At 36.3% G+C, this 20,822-nt stretch overlaps 2 protein-coding genes across 2 annotated transcripts; both read left to right on the top strand.

Annotated features, from left to right (window-relative positions):
* The first annotated feature begins 1,491 nt into the window (after positions 1 to 1,491).
* LOC113311391 (aspartic proteinase CDR1-like) lies at positions 1,492 to 3,816 on the top strand. Its single transcript, XM_026560231.1, has 2 exons — positions 1,492 to 2,860; positions 3,680 to 3,816. The coding sequence occupies exons 1-2, from the start codon at positions 1,492 to 1,494 to the stop codon at positions 3,814 to 3,816; spliced, it is 1,506 nt and encodes a 501-aa protein (XP_026416016.1).
* Positions 3,817 to 4,929: 1,113 nt separating this feature from the next.
* On the top strand, positions 4,930 to 9,533 carry LOC113311392. Its single transcript, XM_026560233.1, has 4 exons — positions 4,930 to 5,093; positions 5,186 to 6,371; positions 6,747 to 7,424; positions 9,510 to 9,533. The coding sequence occupies exons 1-4, from the start codon at positions 4,930 to 4,932 to the stop codon at positions 9,531 to 9,533; spliced, it is 2,052 nt and encodes a 683-aa protein (XP_026416018.1).
* The last annotated feature ends 11,289 nt before the right edge of the window (positions 9,534 to 20,822 follow it).

The following is a 20,822-nucleotide window of genomic DNA, read 5'->3' on the forward strand; positions in this document are numbered from 1 at the left end:
AAGCTGCCGCATGCAGAAACGTAAAGGTTCAACTGTGGAAGAGCAATCACATTAGTTGGAGTGAACAAATGCCTCAATCTATTATATACGCACCTCCCACATCTTTCATTCAAGTATCCAAACCAGTGGGTGGGATTAAAGATTCCCTTCCATGCATGATAACAAGGTCAACTAAGATCAAGGTGAGAAGCCCTAAAAAGAACAGCCATCTCTAAATTATAATCTAGTGTTTAGGGGGAGAATTCTAATCAAAGTTCTATTATTTTCTCCTGATTCAAAGTTTAGAAAATTTTATTGATGATCCAACGTATACTAATTTCATTGCTATTAATCGTTCCGAAATTTAATTAAAACATCCATGAGAAAGATCAATTTCAAACTTTTATACGTTAAAACGTAAATCAAAGAGATGCAAAAAATCACTACTATTCGCTTAACTAAATGATAAAATATGAAGACGAATGTATGCAGTTAAATATTTTCGGAAACTTCTTCCATTAAATTCCCTATACTTACGGTTGGTTCCTTGTTGAACGAATGAGCCAAACACAAACCAGACGTAAATTAAGTGCCTAGTCATCTAAAAATCAAGCCGTTAGATTTATGGGTTTGGATTTATGGGTTTGGACGGCTACTAAATTTTGTTGAAAGTGTTTGTCAAAACCTATTGTCAAGGAATCCCGATGAGCTTCTTTGATGGCATGTGTGCGGAGATAAATGTCAAAATCCATCTAGGATGCACATCCATTTTCTCTAAAATCATTCTCCAATCCGGATGTCAAAAATCAATGTATGCATGACTTTAGGTAAAAAATGACAACGGGAATGTCTAGTTTCTCACATTCCTCTTGACATTGTCTACCATGCCAGTCAACTTTTTTAAATTAAAAATATATTTTAATTAAAAAATTTAATTATAATACAATAAATAATCATGTTTAGATGTAATAAAATTTTAAAATTATTAAACATAAAATTTACATTTAATAAGAAAATGATCACAAACAACATCATTAGAGATGAATAAAGTTTTTCACCTAAACTTAAGGAAAATTTGGAATTAAAACGTCTTGTTTGTGTTGCCACATAGGAAATACATACAATAACCATTGGCAAAACAACTTTGCATATGAAGTATGGAGTATCTATAAGTTAGACCTCCAACATATAACGTCTAATGCATCAATTCGTATGATTTGTTGCTTCGAATAGTTAGAAGAAGTATGTCGACATGCTGAATCCTAATTAGGCAAAAGTTCCAAATCAGTAGACTACTTTCTCGATAAGGCTATAGTAAAATTTGACATTTAATGATATTTTCCTTAATGATATTTTCCTTAATTAATACACATTAATAAAAAAGATATTTCCATCATCAAAAGATTTCTTTAACTTTATTATAAGATCTATCTCTGTACAGTATTATAAATTTTAGTTCAGAATTGCATATATATGGCCGTGTCCATAAGAAATTTTCTATTTAGTTAAGAAATGAGGTGTTTGTTCTTGGTTTTTCTTCTAACAATTTCTGATGTTTCACTTCTATCAAACTCAATCATCGCGGTGAATCCAAATAAAGGGTTTAGCATGAAGATGATTCCTATACACTCCAAAGAATCACCATTATATATAGGTGATCATTTAACAAGGGTCGAGAAGCTTCAAAGACTCGTCGAACAATCCAAAGCCCACGCAGTTTACATCGAGTCACAAATATTATTCCAAAGGAATGGAACACGATCCATGAGTCCGAATGATGTGCGTATGCCTGCAATTTATGAACCATCAGGGTTTTATGTTGCAAAGGTTGGTTTGGGTACGTTTAGTGGTAGATGGAAACCATTTATAGACCACTACTTGATAATTGATACAGGTAGTGCGCAGACGTGGCTTCAATGTGAAGGTGCCATTAAAATTTTCAAACAAGATATGCCACTTTATCCTTGGAATTTGTCAGCTACATATCGCCCTATTCCTTGTAATTCGCATCATATCTGCATGGGAGATAAGTGCAATGCTGATGGCCAATGCGCTTACTCAGTAACGTATGGAAGTGGTTCAACTTCATCTGGTATTGTTGCTACAGAGAAGTTCACTTTGGGCTCCGATACCGGTGGCCTTAAAAATATTGAATTACAGATGGGTTGTGGTTTTTTCCAAGAAAATTTCGAGAAATTTATCGGCAATAATCATTTACATGGAAAACCTGATCTTATTACAGGAATACTTGGTTTGGGATCCGGACAATGGTCTTTTATAAACCAATTAGGTGCCGCTGGACAAGGTAAATTTTCCTACTGCTTTGAGGCTATTAACGGAAAACTTGAGGGATCCACCACATATTTAAGGTTTGGTGAAGACGCGAAAATTGGAGGTACATTTCAAAAAGTACATATAACTCCCATTGTTGTGACTTCGTTTCCGTCGAACTTATATTACTTAAATCTAGAAGATATTAGTGTAGGTAACAAAAGAATAGGATTTCCTAGAGATACTTTCAAGGTTAGCGATCAAAGAAAAGGTGGTGTTGTCATAGATTCTGGTACTTTGATGTCCATAATGCGTAAAGATTATTTTGATATAGTTGCAGAATTGGTAAAGGAACATTTTAACAGGCTCGGAATTGAATATATTGGTTCACAACTTGGCTTTGATGTTTGTTTCCGTCTACGTGGAAGATTTGATAGCAGTAACTATCCTTCTATTACACTACATTTTCAGCAGGCCGACTATGTTATTCAAGATTATAAAGCTAATTTCATGATGCTAACGGTAGAAATTGTCTGTTTTGGCATTCTCGAAGAGATTAAGACTAGTGGACCAGCTTTTATTTTAGGAGCAAACCAACAAGCTAATAAACGTATTTTATATAATCTCAATGATAACTCAGTCTCATTCGCTACGGAGTATTGCGAATTAGATTCATGAAGGGACAACCCAATGTAATTTTAAAATTATTCAAAAATAAAATTATTCAAAAATAAAATCATTTCTCCAGTAATTTATTTAATTATAATTAATAATTAAATTCTTTAGAACTCCCGCGTACTGGTGGTGGAGCTGGTAGTGGTGTTCGTGCTTTTACTCATTGACCTAAGGTAATTTCATCGAATGACATGATTTCCGATCTGTTTTGGGATTATTGTTTGTTGATTAAACAGTAAAAGAGAGATTTACGTTAAAGAACGATTTACTTAAGTGTTTTCCCCCTCATTTTGACGCTTATCAAGAATTGGATTTTCCAATTCTTACTAATTTTATCATTCGATACATAGGCGGACATATTATGACCAAAGCATCCCACAGTAAGTCAGTGGAGATGGTCTGCGTGTCACGTGAAGGGTTTCCTATTTACCAGGGTTTGTTGAATCCTTGCCGTTTGTATCATGCTGTACTGAGTTAAGGGGAAGACATGTTTAATTATCATGCTTGATTACTTTCCTGCAACACCGCCGCTTCTAATCAATGCATCAGATACTAAGAACTTGGCATTGCTGCTTAACTTCTCTTCAATCCCATATCTATTCTTTGAATAGTCAGAGCTATTATTTACTATATATGTTTCTACGATTTCATGCAATGTCTTTGCAAATTAGCTATTGTTGCTTATTCCAGCAGAGATTGCAATGTATAAGAACCATTCTGTCGTTAATTCAAGACCTGCACTAATTTGTTTCAGGTGGAGACAGTGAGAACGAGCTCATTGTTCTTCAAGCATTCTTTTTTACAGTTGCACTCCTTGTAATTTACGACTGCACTGGTGCTGAGATCCCTGCACTTTCAAACTCGTGTATTCGAGGATCCAGTGCTCAATGAGCAGAAACTCCCAGGCGAAGATCACTTTGGTGTTGTTCTCGGTTTCAGGAACAAGTTTCAGTGCCGCAACAGATGCCTTCTCTAGGACAACAAGAAATACAGCTTCCAAACCTAATAATTTACGGGTATACGCATTGTTGAGATATATTTCCTTCGTATCGTCTATAATAATGATTTTCCACCATCCTCACTCTATGCACTACTTGGTTAAACGTGTCTGTTCTATTGTGTATTAGTCTGTCCCTCTTATATACGGCTTCACCTTAACACCTATCTCTGTGCTTCTGCGAACTTTTTTGGGGTGATTGATACGATCTTGATTTTGGTATTCATTTCTGTTCTTTTTCTGATTGAACAACAATGATCCCTACTGATAGAAAGGAAAGTGCCAATACATGCTAGATAATGTTCCTACTTGGGCATGATCTACTTGATCGAGCAATGATTCTTGTACAGTTAAAGAGGACTAGCTGTGTACTGGTTGTTTTTTTTCTTGTCAGTTTGCATTTGTATCTCTTGTGTATATATTTTGTTTGCTTATTTACAGTTCAATATTACATATAAAACTCCTTGCTTCTGATTTGTCTGTTTTTCCCATCTATCCTCAACACATAAGATATCACTCAACAATGACAACTTACCCATAAAATGAAAATAATTGTCCCATAACTTCTTCACTGATTCTGCAAATAAGCTCGTCACATTTGTGCTTGCTTGGCCTGAAACTGTTGGAACAAAGGAGAATATTTGGTTTCTCTATTTATGATTGGCTTACACTGCAAGAAAATATTCTCTAGATATGTTGCTATCTATACGAATATGTGGCATGTATAGGATATATATATATACACGTCTTGTAAAACCTCCATTGATAATAAGAAACCCTAATCATTCTTCTCCCGTGGACGTAGGCTATAGCCGAACCACGTTAAACTGTTTCTTCTTTAATCTGTTTTAGTTAACTGCATAACATCTTATGCAGATCCAATATTGACTGCATAACATCTTAAGCATACTGCATAACATCTTATGCATAACAACATGGTATCAGGGGATCGTTGACGATCCTGGCCGTTTCTCTGTAATCAAGTTTCGTTTCTCTGTGTATTTACTATGGCACAATCAGATCATAATACTAGTTTGCGTTTAACCTCTGTCTTGCTGAACGATGTCAATTATGTCAGCTGGTCTAGGGCTGCTGCTCTTGCTCTTGGGGGTAAAAGAAAATCTGGGTATATTGGTGAGAATAGTACTTGTCCAGATGTTAAGGATCCAAAGTATGATGATTGGATTGTTGATGATCAACTTGTTCGCACGTGGCTTCTTCAGTCGATGGAACCACATATTTCAGAAATTTTCTCGTTCTCAGAATCTGCAAAGGATTTGTGGGGTCTGTTGCTAGTTTGTATGGCTTACGGAATAATGCTGCTCGGGTGTTTGAGCTGAAACGTGAGATTGCCGAGGCTGAACAAGGTACGAAAAGTTTTACTGAGCATTTTGGTTATTTAAAAAAGAAGTGGGATGAACTTGATACATATCGTCCTCATACAACTGATGCCAGAACTCTCTTGAAGAGGGTTGAGGAGGATAAAATCTTTGATGTGCTCAGTAGTCTCAAACCAGAATATGAATCTCTTAGAAGCACTATTCTCATGAGTGCTGATTTGCCAAGTCTGTCTAGTGTCTGTGCGACTGTGCATCGTGAAGAGACCCGTAAGAAAGTTATGAATCCTGTTTCTAAATGCACTGTAGATCTGGATGCTGCTGAATCCAGTGCTCTTCTGAGCTCCAGAGATGATAAACGCAGAGCCATGGACAAGAATTCTCGTGCTAAGGGTAAGAGAGAAGTTTTTCATTGTGATCATTGTAATAAAATTGGTCACACAAAGGATCGTTGTTGGGATATTTATCCTCATCTTAAAGCTAATTTTGACAAAGATAATCTTGCTCGAGCTGCTGTAGCGGATAATTCATCCTTTACTATAGACCAGTTGAAGGATTTCTTTCACCAGTTGGGTAATACGAATGAGCGCAAGGCCAACCATACTTCAGGTAACCTGCTAGCCTTTCTTACTACGCCTGTTTCCAACCGCCATATTTGGATTATTGATTCAGGAGCTACAGATCATATGGCAAATGATCCTTCGTCAGTTTATGCATTTATTCGCAGCTCTCACAAAAATGTGTCTGTTGCCAATGGCTCTATTGCTCCTGTGATGGGCAGTGGGAAAGTGCATTTTTTTCCAGATTGTTCGCCATCTAATGCACTTGTTGTTCCCTCGTTTCCTACTCAGTTGTTATCTGTTGGTCAAATCATTAATTCTCTGAATTGTGATGTTACATCTACCCCTACCTCGGTCATATTTCAGGATCGAAAGACGAAGAAGACGATTGGTAGAGGCATCTTTTCTCATGGATTGTACCTGTTACGCTCTAGTGACATGGCATGTCTCACTCACAGATCAACTCCGCAGTTTCTTTATCATCAAAGACTTGGACATCCTTCCAGTCGTGTTTTGTCTAAGATTTTTCCCACATTTTCTGTTCAGTCTCAAGTCTGTGATGTTTGCCAGTTTTCTAAACAATCTCGTTTTCCATTTCCTAACTCTGTGACTCGAGCTACAATGCCTTTTGAATTAATCCATTCTGATTTATGGGGTCCTGCTCCAATTGATGCTTATCATGGGTATAAATATTTTTTTATCTTTATAGATGATTGGTCACGTGCTACATGGATCTATTTACTCAAATCCAAAACTGAAGTTTCATCTGTATTTGTGAATTTTCATTGTATGATACGCAACCAATTTGATGCACAGGTTAAAATTTTTAGATCAGATAATGGCACTGAGTTTGTCAAAGGACCTCTTCCAGGTTATTTGCGTAGTCATGGTATTATCCATCAAACTAGCTGTGTTGGTACTTCACAGCAAAATGGTGTTGCTGAAAGGAAACTCCGTCATATTCTGGAAACAACCCGTGCTCTTTTGATTCAGATGCATGTTCCAAAGAAATTATGGTCTCATGGTTCTCTGACGGCCACTTACTTGATCAATCGTCTGCCTAGTCGTGTGCTTGAGTTCAAATATCCATTAGAGGTTTTAAAACATCATCAGCCTGGCATTTCTCATCTTAGAGTTTTCGGTTGTGTATGTTATGTACATTTACAGGAAAAGCATCGTGATAAACTGGATTCACGGGAAACTAAGTGTGTGTTCTTTGGTTACTCTTATACAAAGAAAGGATATATTTGTTATCATCCACCCACTAGAAAGCTACAGATTTCTCGTGATGTTGTGTTTGATGAAACAATGGCTTATTTTCAGTGTGATTTTGGCAGTCGGTCTCAGGGGGAGTGTTATACATATTTGGCACCACTTCCAGTTATTAATGAGATACCTACTGCAACCTATTCCCACAGAGATAATGGTGATGGGGTAGAGTTGGTGGACTTACCTACTGCAGTGTTGGATGTGCATAATGAAGCAGTTCATGAAGAAGCTTCAGACAATAATGTTAATGTTACTGATGATAATACAGGACTACAAGATGTGCTGCATCAAGTTCCGAAAACTGAGGTTTTGGTTCCACAAGATCATCAACCAGTGGTACCAATTGTCAGAACCTCAAGTCGTGAGAAGAAGGCTCCAGAGAAATACAAAGATTTCTTTACATATCATTCCGCTGCGTATCCTATACAAGCACATTTAACTTATGATCATGTAGGTTCTTCACACTCTGCATTTCTAAGTGCTATATCCAGTCATCAAGAACCTAAAAACTATAATGAAGCAAAGTCTAATCCAAAATGGAGGGCACCAATGGAGAATGAGTTACGTGCCTTATATGTAAATAATACATACAGTATTGTCAAGTTGCCTCCCGGGAAGAAGACTGTTGGATGTAGATGGGTGTACAAAATTAAATACAGAAGTGATGGAACTGTTGAGCGTTATAAGGCAAGATTAGTGGCAAGAGGTTTTACTCAGAGATATGGAGAAGACTACACAGAAACTTTTGCACCAGTTGCAAAGATGAATATTTTTCGTGTTCTTATGTCTCTTGCAGTTAATTAAGATTGGAAATTGTTTCAAATGGATGTGAAGAATGCATTCTTACAAGGTGATCTAGAAGAAGAGGTGTATATGAGTATACCACCTGGACACCATCGAGAAGGAGAGAGCAATATGGTTTGCAAGCTTAAGAAGGCAATATATGGTTTAAAGCAATCACCACGTTCATGGTATTCAAAGCTAAGTTCAGTACTCATCCAGAATAAGTTCAAAAGGAGCTCTGCCGATTCTTCCTTGTTTATTAAAAGAAGTAATCTTGGTACAACTATAGTTCTAGTGTATGTTGATGACCTTGTGATTACACGAGACAATCAACAAGAAATTAGAAATCTTAAAGCAATGCTTCACTCCATATTTGACATCAAGGATTTAGGAATACTGAAGTATTTCCTGGGATTAGAAGTTGCTTACTCAAAGAAGGGTATTTTTCTGAATCAAAGAAAATATGTGTTGGACCTGCTGAAGGCTACAGGAAAAATGGGAGTAAAGCCTTGTGATACTCCTACAGAAATTGGCAACAAACTTGATAATGATGGTGATGTGTTAAGTGATATTGGGTCATATCAAAGGTTAGTAGGAAAGTTAATTTATCTCACTGTTACCAGACCTGACATAGCACATGCAGTAAGCTTAGTCAGTCGTTATATGCATACACCTCTTGTTAAACATCTGAATGCAGTAACTAGGATTCTACAGTATTTAAAAGGATCACCAGGAAGAGGAGTTTTGATGACAAAGAATGAAGCCTATTCAATTTCTAGCTACTGTATAACAACATATTCAGATGCTGATTATGCTGGATGTCCAGTTGATCGTAAATCAACAACAGGGTACTGCATATTCTTTGGTGGTAATCTGGTTACATGGAGAAGCAAGAAACAAAATGTTGTTTCTCGATCAAGTGCTGAAGCAGAATACAGAGCCATGGCTTCAACAACTTGTGAGATTGTTTGGCTGCGAGCATTACTTAAAGATTTGGGTTTTCTGTCACCTCAGCCAGCTAAGATGTTTTGTGATAATCAAGCAGCGATACAAATCGCATCAAATCCCACCTTTCATGAGCGTACAGAGCACATAGAAGTGGATTGTCATTTTATTAGAGAGAAGGTATTGGCCAAAGTAATATGCACTCCCTTCGTTCGTAGTCATCAACAACTGGCAGATGTTTTTACTAAGGGTTTACCTGTCAAGCAATTCAATGGAATTAATATTGATGCGCTTCTCCTTGACTGACATAATGCGTGTCATTTTTTGTTGTTGTAAACGGTAAAAAAGAACAGGTTCATTTTAGTTAAATCTAAATGGTGGTTAAAGATGCGTTAGTAACTTTTAGTACATACTGCCAGAAGCTAATGGTGGCTATGTCCAGTGAGTTTTAGTCTCTTTATTAAGAAATTCCAGCAAAAAATTTAAAGAGGACAGATCCGTTGGTAATTACAGTCACAGCTGAGCGAGGAGAAAACATTGTAATGAAGAAGGATTCGGAATTCTTTTAAAACATTCGAAAGGAAATCTTTTAATAAAGAGACTAAAACTCACTGGAGGAGTTATAAGCTAGCGGGTTAGTAGCCCTCGGGTGATAATAGATAAGCTCTGTTAGCTGTTGAGATTTATATACAGCTGGATCATGGTCCTTTACTTTAATTTGGCAAAAGTAAAACAACCCTTGTAGATTTCCATATTTCAATAACAAGACCTTTTAATTGAGAAAAACAAAAAAAAAATCACCACCACTTTTAAGCACACCATTTTCATCTTTCTTCTCCTTCGGATCCAACGACATTAACACCAAACTGATGTCCAAAAATGAATAAATAATAACACCGAATTAATCCAATCATTTAAGAACTTGATTAATCAATCAATAACACCTTATCATGTGTCCCATTAAACACACAAATTATTCTATCATAGGAAATCGTCAAAGAGCTGCAGCTGATCCTAGTGTTTGTGGGTTTAATTAATTTGCCACTGATTTTTTCTGTGGGTTTTATTGATTTTTTGATAGATTTGAGTAATCTTCAACGATGATGCTTTTTATTAATCTTACTGAATCTAGCCCTTCACTATTTTTATTTTTATTTTTATTGTTGGGGGTTTGTATGGTGTTGCTATTGGCCGGGATAGACTGCATGAACCATCGACATGTGGTGGTAAAGATCAACCGAGAATCTATCGGTTGCATGTGGTGGTGATGGTTGCATGAACCATCGACACACAAAAGATTAGATGGGGTTCATGCTTTTAATTAGTCTAGGATGGGGGATATGATAAATTTGGAGGACCTGCTAATATTTAATTTTAGTACCACATCTATCTTTGTTTTAGAGATATGAATTTTGATAATCTGATGGTAACAAACATGCTAGCTTATATCCATACCCAGCACAGTCGTGCGGGTAGCATTAGCCTTATTTGTATGGCTGCTAAAAAGATGTACTTGGAGAGGATACCAAATTCAATATAAACGATATGAATTGATAAAAAATTTGTGCCCACCCATTAATAATAATCCGTTAAGGCCAGGGAAGTCCATGAAATCTCTAAGAGCCTGGCGGAAGATAACAAGCCACATGCCATCAGGTACTCTATACACAACCTTAACCCTCCTCCTACCGCTTCCTTCAAATTCAATCCACTGACCCGTGATTACGTGTTTTATTTCTTAGTGGGAGAGAGAATCTTATTGCCCAATGGAAGCCCTAGATTCATGTAAGAGCTAGCGAGAACAACAACATTATTTTCAATATCATCACCCACTCCAAAGATGCAATCTTCTTCGAAGTTGGTACGAAAAGCGAGATCAAACGAGGAAAGGTGTAATTAAGGAACATCAACTGAAGAATGCTTGCTTCTAGAAAAAGCAGCGTATCATCCGCGTAAAAAAAGCTGAAAAAAACCCTTGAGCCCAACTATTTACCATGGGCTGGTTCCGCCACGTTGGCCAGGACTATGCACTTCAAAATTTCATCGACAGGAAACTAATTGGCGATGTAACGCGTCGGCCTTCCGGGAAACTTCCTAAGCCTATTTTGGTAATTTTAAGACAATCACTACATTGGCAACCTTATCATACTTTCTAACAAGAAAAGTAAGCACTTTAATCCCACACAACAATTATCCCAACACAGTGTCCACCATATAGAGTAACTTATAAGTACCACATCACTTCACTTCATCTATTATAAGGGGAATATCTCTCGCTCATTGGAAAATCTGATTGGTTAGTAAATTCATTGCGGGTTGGGTTTGATAGAAAGAATGGTGAGAAAGTGTCAAGATTATGTCATTATGACCATGCCATTGGATCATATCCCTATTATATATGTATTTGTAAGAAGTCATACATGTTGGAAAATGGGTTCAAATAGAGGATGAAATAAACACAAAGAAATTGTTGTACTCCTGACTTTCAAGGATCGAATAGATTTCTTTTAGACGATTATTTCTACCCTCCCAATATTAATTGGCGATTACAACAGGTATGCGAAATAATGCCTTTGGGATACAATGAAAGCCCTACAACAATGAAATTTGATTCAAGGTTTGTACCACTTGAACCAATCAAGAACACACGAGAGATATTTCTGATGATGCTTTAGATAGAGAGAAAACAGGTTGAATTAATTGTAAAGAATGGGAGGATACCTTCACTACTTATAGGGATACTTATGCTTGTTGGAGATGCCTCTTCTCTTCCAAAAGACATATAAGGTGTCTATTCGGAATGGTTGTGTCTTTTATGAACCATCACACCTATTAGAGGTGTCCCTTCATCTCCAACTAACATCCATTGTGTCTATTCAACACAGAACACTTCCCCGTCATAGCGGCAAACCAAAACAGAAAAACATTTTATTTTCGAAGATATTGAAAATATCCAACAATCTCCCCTTATTTTCAATAACAAAAAATCAAAGTAAAAGAACCTTAAAATCAGAGTGGCTGCATCACTCAAGTGACTGCCTACGTACCCGGTGAGACCAAGCCAACGTAGTTCAAGTTAAATTGAGACTAAGCATCATCGTTGAAATCAATACATAAATGATAGGTATCTTTTGGATTTGAACTTCCACTTAGTGTAAGAAATTCAAAGTCTTATCGGGGTTCAGTGGTTAACCCAGTCTTGAACCAAGTACCCCATGTGATAAAATCGGAATCTTCACACATATTGATTTTATAAAATCATATGTCCTGTAGCTTAGCACGTTAATGGCCATGCACTTATATCCTGGATTCATGAGTCTTCTTTAGAGGGCGGTCTTCTTCTCTTAGGAAACGACTTGATTTCCATACTCATATAGGTAAGTATCGAAGGTGTTTCTGTGAGACACCTTGTGATAAAAGTTAGACTTATTAAGGATTTTCATCCATCATGTTTTCTTGCAGAATACCTGCACTAAACATAAATGAGAAGTTTTTTACTTAGTGCACCATAATCACATCCATAACTTGTTGGTACCACATTGAACCTTGTTTATCTTTTTCAAAACATAGGTTGGGTTTCTGGAACGGGTGATCAACCTTCCTTCACAGACCTTGGCCCCATTTATGTATACTTCATTGAAAAAAATTTCCTTAGGGAGACGCTTCATAAATAGGTCTACCAAGTATTTCTCCGTTCAATGGTCAACTGCAATTACTCCTTTCTTGAGTAATTGACTTACCTTTCAATGTACAAGACTTGTATATCTTGACTTTTCATTATAAGTCTTTGTTAAAGACGTTATAGATCATAACCTGATTCACAATTAATCAAGACCGCTTGAAATGGCTACTTCAGGCAGTAGGGATCTCTATAAGTTAGAAGGTAATCCATTCATCCTCATTAATTGTATCTACTCATGCAATCAATCCTGAAAACATTATTAAAAATGTTCCTATTCGATTTTACAAAATAATTGTAACTTCTCTAGTGATCCTAATTAACATTTACGGTTAATTCACACGAAGTCATTACAGACTTGCATACACTGGAGGCATAGAAAATTTGTAGGCAACTTACTTGCTATTTCAACAAGTATTTATCACGATGAGTAAGTCCTCTACTCATACCCAATCTTCTACAAATTTATACCCAAATACATAGACAATGCTTATTTAACATTTTACATTATGTAATACAAATGTTCATAGTTTATGTGTCGGCAATATATTATAATACCTCATTGTTGGATATTTGGTCGCACACCCAATCTTCCAATATAATACATACTCACTGGTATTCCACTTTCCTTTCGATGTCATTTAAGATATGCCAATTTCCAGATTTGGAACCATATAATTCTTAATGCAAGAATTATGTTCACATCTAAATGTTTCTCAACATTTATTGAATGATTTCAGCCTTTTAAATTTTCAATTCCTACCGTAAGAATTATACACGTACCAAAAATTGTAGTCTCAACAAGCATTGGTGATCTCTATTGGTTTTCTAATCTCAGAACATTCATGACAATACTCCTCTAATGTCACGCGACCAATGTTATGTCAGATGTATCACTTGTTTGATGAGTATCAAACATGTACAACGGTAATATCTAAAGAAATCTTCAAATCCAATCTCTTGGACTTGGAATGAAATTCTCATATTGAAATTTTCCCTTCCCTTTCATCACAAAGCTCGAATGGTAAACAAGCGCACCCATAATTTCTTAACAGTAGGAAAGAACTTCAAATCCGTTACACCCATACAGGTACCATCCCTTTTGGATTTGGCTCTCTTTGAGCACTATAATGGTGGTTACATAAGTCATCCTTCACAGTAACTCAACCAACCATGAAAGAGGACAGAAGATAATCACAGATACATACAATTTAATTGTATTCTACTCGTTATGTACGTTGACTACTAATTTTTTAAAGTCAACCAATAACCACATGCATGCATTGTAATTCATACTAAATTCGGCTATGTAATAAGACAGAAGCTTATGTGATACAGAGAGAACAAGGAACCATATAACGACTGATCGATCCTTTACCCAAAATAAAAACAAGATTAAAAAACATGTAAGAAAAATTATTTCTCTTTGGTCATAACTCTAAAATAACTCTAAAAAACATGATCAGCCGCCGAAAGGGAACCATCGTATGAATCCCACTCATCCATGTTCCTACTTAATTCCTAAGAAGGAATCTTTATTCTAATTTGCCGTAATCACATGATAGCAATATCAAACAACACTATGAACTGATATCAGTCATTATATTCAGAAAAGTTATGTTATATACTAACCGTTTTCCTTGTCGTTCCCAAGAATCAGTCATTTTTTTTGATACTGTCTCTTGAGATATATCGTTGACATCATCAGGAGGAGTCACAGTGGCCTTCTCCATATTTTCTCGTTCTGCTTCTTCTAGTTTAATTTCCTCTGGCCATAAAAATAAAATATCAAACCGATTAGTCAGAAGAACTTTCCTGAGTTATTTATATAAATACTAATGAGTTAAAGGGAAAAGAAGATTTGAATGGAGTTGAGAGTTAATAAGTTCCAGAACTCCAAACGCTAAGCCCTGATGTGCACACGATCCATTATGTATTTGGATTACTTCCAAATAATAAAATCGTGTGAACTGCTTGCAACAATCTTCCCTCGTTTGAATCAATTAATAATGCTATAGTTGCACGAAATCCCACAACTAACATCCCTTAATATTTTCAATAGATCTAAACATATTTCTCACAAAAAGAAGGTAAAAGTGCTAAAATTGTAAAGATGGACACAAGGATTTTTACATGGTTCGATCAATGTGATCTACATCGATGGTTCTTCATTAGTGATTATTGTAATTACACGAATATTACATTTATAATCTCCATTAATGAGTATTTGGAGCTCTCTAGATCTAGTTTTTGGGGAAGAAGATGATAAAGAAAATAAAGTCTCTCCTTAAAAGATGTGTGTCCCTCTACAAAGATGTGTCTCCTCCTTTTCTCTCTCCTTCCTTTCTCTTTACATAGGTGTTTACATAGTGGATGACAGCTAACATGTAGTGGGGTACAACTAATATTTCCTCTATTTTCGGATCTGGTGTGCGTTATTCTCGCATGCTCACATAGATATTTATTGCACGTACTCTTCATTGCCGCACGACTCTTCATGCTTTTAGTGTGACTTTGTGATGTCATCTTTAGTATCCTTTCTGCGATCGGCTTCGTTTGGTAATGAAGTGACAACTCCGCATAGAAATAAGAGGTGCGATATTTTGCCCCTACATTTTCTCTTTTTTCTTGAATATTGCTTGAAGAGCGATCTTTAAGAAACATCCGTTGTTGTAGTTGTTGGGGCGAGATGCGTGATGTTGGAGTAGTCTTTGATCTTTGTTGATGAAGGAACTACGCGAAAGAATACTTTTCTTGAAAAGTACGTACTTGCCTCTATTCTTTTGTGAAGTTCTGAATCTTTGAGAAGTATATATGAAGTATCATTTCTTGAAGTATGCGAAGTATGAAGTATCCTTGAAGAAGTATAAGAAGTACTAATCCTCGAAATATAATAAGTATATGTCCTTGAATATGAATAAAAAGTATTGCGAACTAATTATGCGAAATTATTGTTGTTGTTGATCACAACTTCTTCATGGAATGATTCATTGCTTTCGATTTTGCCTCTGCATAGTCGGTGTTGGAGTAGTTGAGATGATGCTGAACTTGAGTGTGTTTGATCTTGCAAAGATGATGTTTCATTGGTTATTGATGAACTATTGTATGTGGTTTCTATAACATGTCTTCTATTTTGCTTACTCCATTGTTGGTGAGAATTCTTGTTATTCATGAATGAGGTTCTTCTATGGAAATAATTCTGACCGAGAAGATAAAAAACAAAACATTTTTTCTTGATAATCCATAGTTGCCTCTGTTCTTTATCTATGAGGGGAGAATCCTTGAGAAAGTGTTGGATGAGAGAGATACTGGCTCATGCGGTATAATGGCTGTGCCTCTGCTCTTTACTCTTATCTTGCTTCTGCCATATGCGAAATAATTGAGCGAAAATACTTGTGGGATGAAATGTGTATGCGATGCTTATTCCATGAAATGTGTATGCGATGCTTATGCCATGAAATGCTTATGCGATGCTTATATGATGAGAATGCTTATCTATTGTTGATGCAATGTATAAATAATGTTGGTGTTACATAGCTTATTTTGCAGCCCTAATGTTGATGTCACTTCAAATTGCTTCCATTCTTCATTTCTTTGGGCTTGTCTTTAGTATAAGCGTTCAGCTTCGCGCACTTGTTGTTTCTTCTCTTCCTTATTTCTTTGGATTTGCCTCAATCATATTTATTATGCGATCTTCTTCGCAATCTATCCGCTCTTTATCAATTCCTGCAAAACAATATTAACTTGTGTTCTATTTTTCTCATGAGGTCTTATTTTGCCTTCCTAATTAATGGTCTTATTTTGCCTAAAGATTTCTTTGCTCTTGTGCGACGAAATCGCAGGAAGTCTTCACACCATAGTGTACTGAACCATTGATCTCGCCTCATCTTTTTCTTGTATTATTGCCTCCTCAGGTTTTTCTTGTGCGTAAATATGATAAGCCTTAATACTCCCGTGAGTAAAAAGCCTCATGACATTTACGTCTTTTGACACAATTCAGCTCCCTAATGGAGGGTGTCGTCCTTATATTCCCCTGGTTTCCCCTTCAAGGAAGCTTACCTCTACCGGGTTAAGGTTGGATCCTCCCATCCGGTAATACAACAACCAGTTGATTTCGCAGCCTCTTATCCCACCACAGATAAGGTTTATCACTAGTACAAAAATGAGTTAGGTGACAGTTAAAAGTTTTGAAATTTTTTCGCACTGTCACTAAAGGCTCTGTTACGAAAGGTATTTAAAAAACTGTTACAAAATCATGACTATAATATAACAGTTTATTCTTTAAACTGTCATCGTTGACAACTTATGGTGTCATTTTCTAAATGAAATTGTCATTAGAAACTTAATTATTTGTGCTAAGGAAACAGTTTCTTCACACAACTGTCATTGTTCACAAGTTATCGTAACATTTTTTTGATAAAACTGTCATCGAAAACCCACATTTTCTTAAGGAACCTGTCATGGAGATACGATTTTCTACACAAAACCATCACCACAAATGTTACATTACTCGTTAAAATGTCATCATACATTCAGTTGTTAGGTGCTATGATGAGTGAGATAACCAATATCAAAAGGAAAATAACCATAGAAAGATTTTTTTTATTGAAATACAAGTGAAATATAATAAGTGGCACAAAACTAGGCATTCCGAGATAAATAAGTGAAATAAAGTTAATGCACATAATTTGATTGACCTATTCTTAGTGCCGAGTCTGCTGCGAGTCTCACACTCACAGAATAGACTCTACAAGATAAGTCTCATGATTGGAAGGATATTGTGTCTGAATATGAGAATGGAAGATCAGACATGGAAGTGGCACGCAAGGTTAGGACACATAAGTTTCAGAACCTTAAAAACTATGTCTCAGAACAAGATGGTTCGAGGGCTACCACAGATAAACGATGAATCAAGGATCTGTGAATCATGTTTAGTTGGGAAACAAACGCGTCAAGGTTTTCCAAAAGCAACAACATTCAGAGCCCCAAAGCCATTAAAGCTTCTTCATGCTGATTTATGTGGTCCTATTACACCACAAACCCTTGCAAATAAAAAATACATATTTGTTATTATAGATGACCTCTCAAGATATATGTGGTCTATTATTATGAAAGAAAAGAGTGAAGCATTTGACAGATTCAAAACTTTCAGAAATCTGATAGAGAAAGAGTTAAAAGAGGAGGTCAAAATGCTTAGAACTGATAGAGGAGGAGAGTTCACTTCTTTAGAGTTCAACAAGTTCTGTGAGTCAAATGGAATCAAAAGAAAACTCATAGCACCATACACACCACAACAAAATGGAGTGGTGGAGAGGAGAAACAAGACTTTAATGGATATGACAAGAAGTTCTTTAAAGGCTATGCAGGTACCTAATTATCTATGGGGAGAAGCTGTACGACACTCCACATACCTAATAAACAGGATACCTATGAAATCTCTGAAATACATGACTCCATATGAAAGTTTGCGAAAGATAAAACCAAACATAGATCATTTAAGAGTGTTTGGTTGCAAAGAATACACAAAAGTTGATTCTGCAACTCTTAAGAAACTGGATGATCAATCTCAGACTCTTGTGCATATAGGAATTGATCCTGGATCCAAAGCTTACAGATTATTCAATCCAACAACGAAAAGAGTAATAGTGAGTCGAGATGTGGTATTCGATGAAAAAGCAAACTGGAACTGGAAATAAACTAATGATGGACCAAGTAGGGATCCAGGAATGTTTCACATGAGATGGGGTCAAGTAATTGATGAAGGCGAAGGACCCATAATCATCAATACCAATGGAAACAATGATGTTAATCAAGAAGAAGAAGAGAATAATGAAAACACTGAGAATAACGAAGAACTAGTAGAAGAAGAGGAGATCGATGAAATAACTCAACCCATTCCACTGCGAAAATCAACAAGACAGATACAAAAGCCACGGTATCTGGAGGATTATGTTCTTCAAGCTGCAGAAGAATGTGAGATTATGCTACTTTCTGTTAATGATGAACCAAGGAATTTCAAAGGTCTCGACTAAATGGACACAAGCATGTAGAGAAGAAATTATTTCAATCAACAGAAATAATACTTGGTTTCTAGTTGATAAGCCTCGTGGGGTAAAAGTGATTGGCCTCAAGTGGATCTTCAAGGTTAAAAGAAATGCTGATGGAACTATTAACAAATATAAGGTAAGGCTTGTAGCTAAGGGATACGTTCAAGAATCAGGAATAGACTTTGATGAAGGTTTCGCACCAGTTGCTAGACTAGAGACAATTCGTCTCTTAATAGCAGAAGCTGCATCAAACTCTTGGGAAATACATCATTTAGACGTAAAAACGGCATTCTTGCATGGCGAACTAAGTGAAGATGTGTATGTTGAACAACCAGAAGGTTTCAAAGTAAAGGGACAAGAACATAGAGTTTACAAGTTGTCAAAATGTCTCTATGGTCTAAGACAAGCCCCTCGAGCCTGGAATACAAAGTTAGATCAAATCTTAAAGGGAATGAGATTCATAAAGTGTTCTTAACAAACTTCGGTATACAGAAAAGAAGAAAAGGGGACACTACTAGTAATTGCAGTATATGTAGATGATCTATTTGTGACTGACAATTCTCTCAAGGTGATCTGTGAGTTCAAGAAAGATATGTCATCTAAGTTTGAGATGTCTGATCTTGGGAAACTCACATATTATCTAGGGATAGAAGTTCATCAAGGGATAGATGGAATTCAGATCAAACAAGAAAGCTATGCAAAGAAAATTCTACAGGAAGCAGGACTTGAAACTTGTAATCCAACAAGAGTTCCAATGGAATTTGGACTGAAAATTTCAAAAGCACAAGAGGAGCCTGAGATTGATCCAAGTTATAGAAGAAATGTTGGATGCCTTAGATACTTATTATACACAAGACCAGATTTGGCTTTCTATGTGGCAGTAGCAAGCCGTTATATGCAGAGTCCACGCAAATCTCATGGTGATGTAATAAAGCAGATATTGATATATCTAAGAGGAACAATCAGCTGTGGATTGAAGTATGGTCGAGGAGGATCAAAAGGAATTATTGGGTATAGTGACAGCAGTCCTAATATTGACCAAGATGATGGAAAAGGTACAACTGGTCATATATTTTATCTAGGTGAAGCACCTATTACATGGTGTTCACAGAAGCAAGACATTGTAGCCCTCTCATCCTGTGAAGCTGAGTTTATGGCCGCAACAGAAGCAGCTAAACAATCAATATGGCTTCAAGAAATGTTGGGTGAAATCAAAGGAATAGAACCTGAAAAAGTTCTCATCAAGATTGATAATAAGTCTGAAATTGCACTCACTAAAAATCTAGTGTTTCATGGGAAGACGAAACACATTCACAAAAGGTATCATTTCATACGAGAATGTATCGAGAAGGAGATCATCAACGTTGAACACATACCAGGAACTGAGCAGAAAGCAGATATATTGACAAAGGCATTAGCTCGGATCAAGTTTGAAGAAATGAGACAACTGATTGGAATACAAGATATGTCACGGGTAAGGTTGAAGCTTAACGGGGAGAATGTTGGTTAAACTTCAACATTAAGCCTAAGATAATCCCTAACAAGTTGGTTAGGATAAGAAAAGGCAATTGATGTAATCCTAAGGGAATTAGAAGTCATATAGTTCTAAGAAAAGGAAAGACATGTAATAAGGTAATAGGACTAGGAAAAGGAATTCATAGTTCTATATATATATGATCACCAAAGTTCTGGTTGATCATATGAGCAAGATTAGAGCCTGTGTTTAGTTTTGAGAGATTTTCTAAACATCAATAAAGAGAGTTGTCTTTATATAAGCTAAGTTTCATCTTACAGTTGCCATTAATCTTAGCCTCTCTTCTTTATGCCTTCATATCGGCATCTTCTTTTCTACTTTTAGGAAATTTTGCTGGGATAATTCTTGTTGCAGTCTCCCTTCTAGTGTGTATTTTCCTGATAATCATTGTCGGTTTTGTATGTGGTTATCATACGGATGAGATTTATGTCTGTATAACTTTTTTTCGTAGTTCTTTTAGAGGACCATCCAATAGTAAACCTTTTGGGTGGGAAGAATAATTCTTACGTATTCCCTTAGGTCAGCAGATGCATTAGAAAAGAGGCAAGGTCGTACAAGTCTTCCAAAACTTGGTTTTTGGGCCTTCCTCCAGCTACTAGAAATTATTTATATACAAGTTCTGTAAGCCCGTTGTAGTTGCAGGAAAATCCTACACTACATCCCTCATATGATTTCATCAATACTCAACTCATTTTTAGATTAACAATCTTAATTTTATTGATGAATCTTTGAACAATCTTACAAGA

This window comes from Papaver somniferum, chromosome 9, assembly GCF_003573695.1.
Source record: "Papaver somniferum cultivar HN1 chromosome 9, ASM357369v1, whole genome shotgun sequence".
Classification (NCBI taxonomy): Eukaryota; Viridiplantae; Streptophyta; class Magnoliopsida; order Ranunculales; family Papaveraceae; genus Papaver; species Papaver somniferum.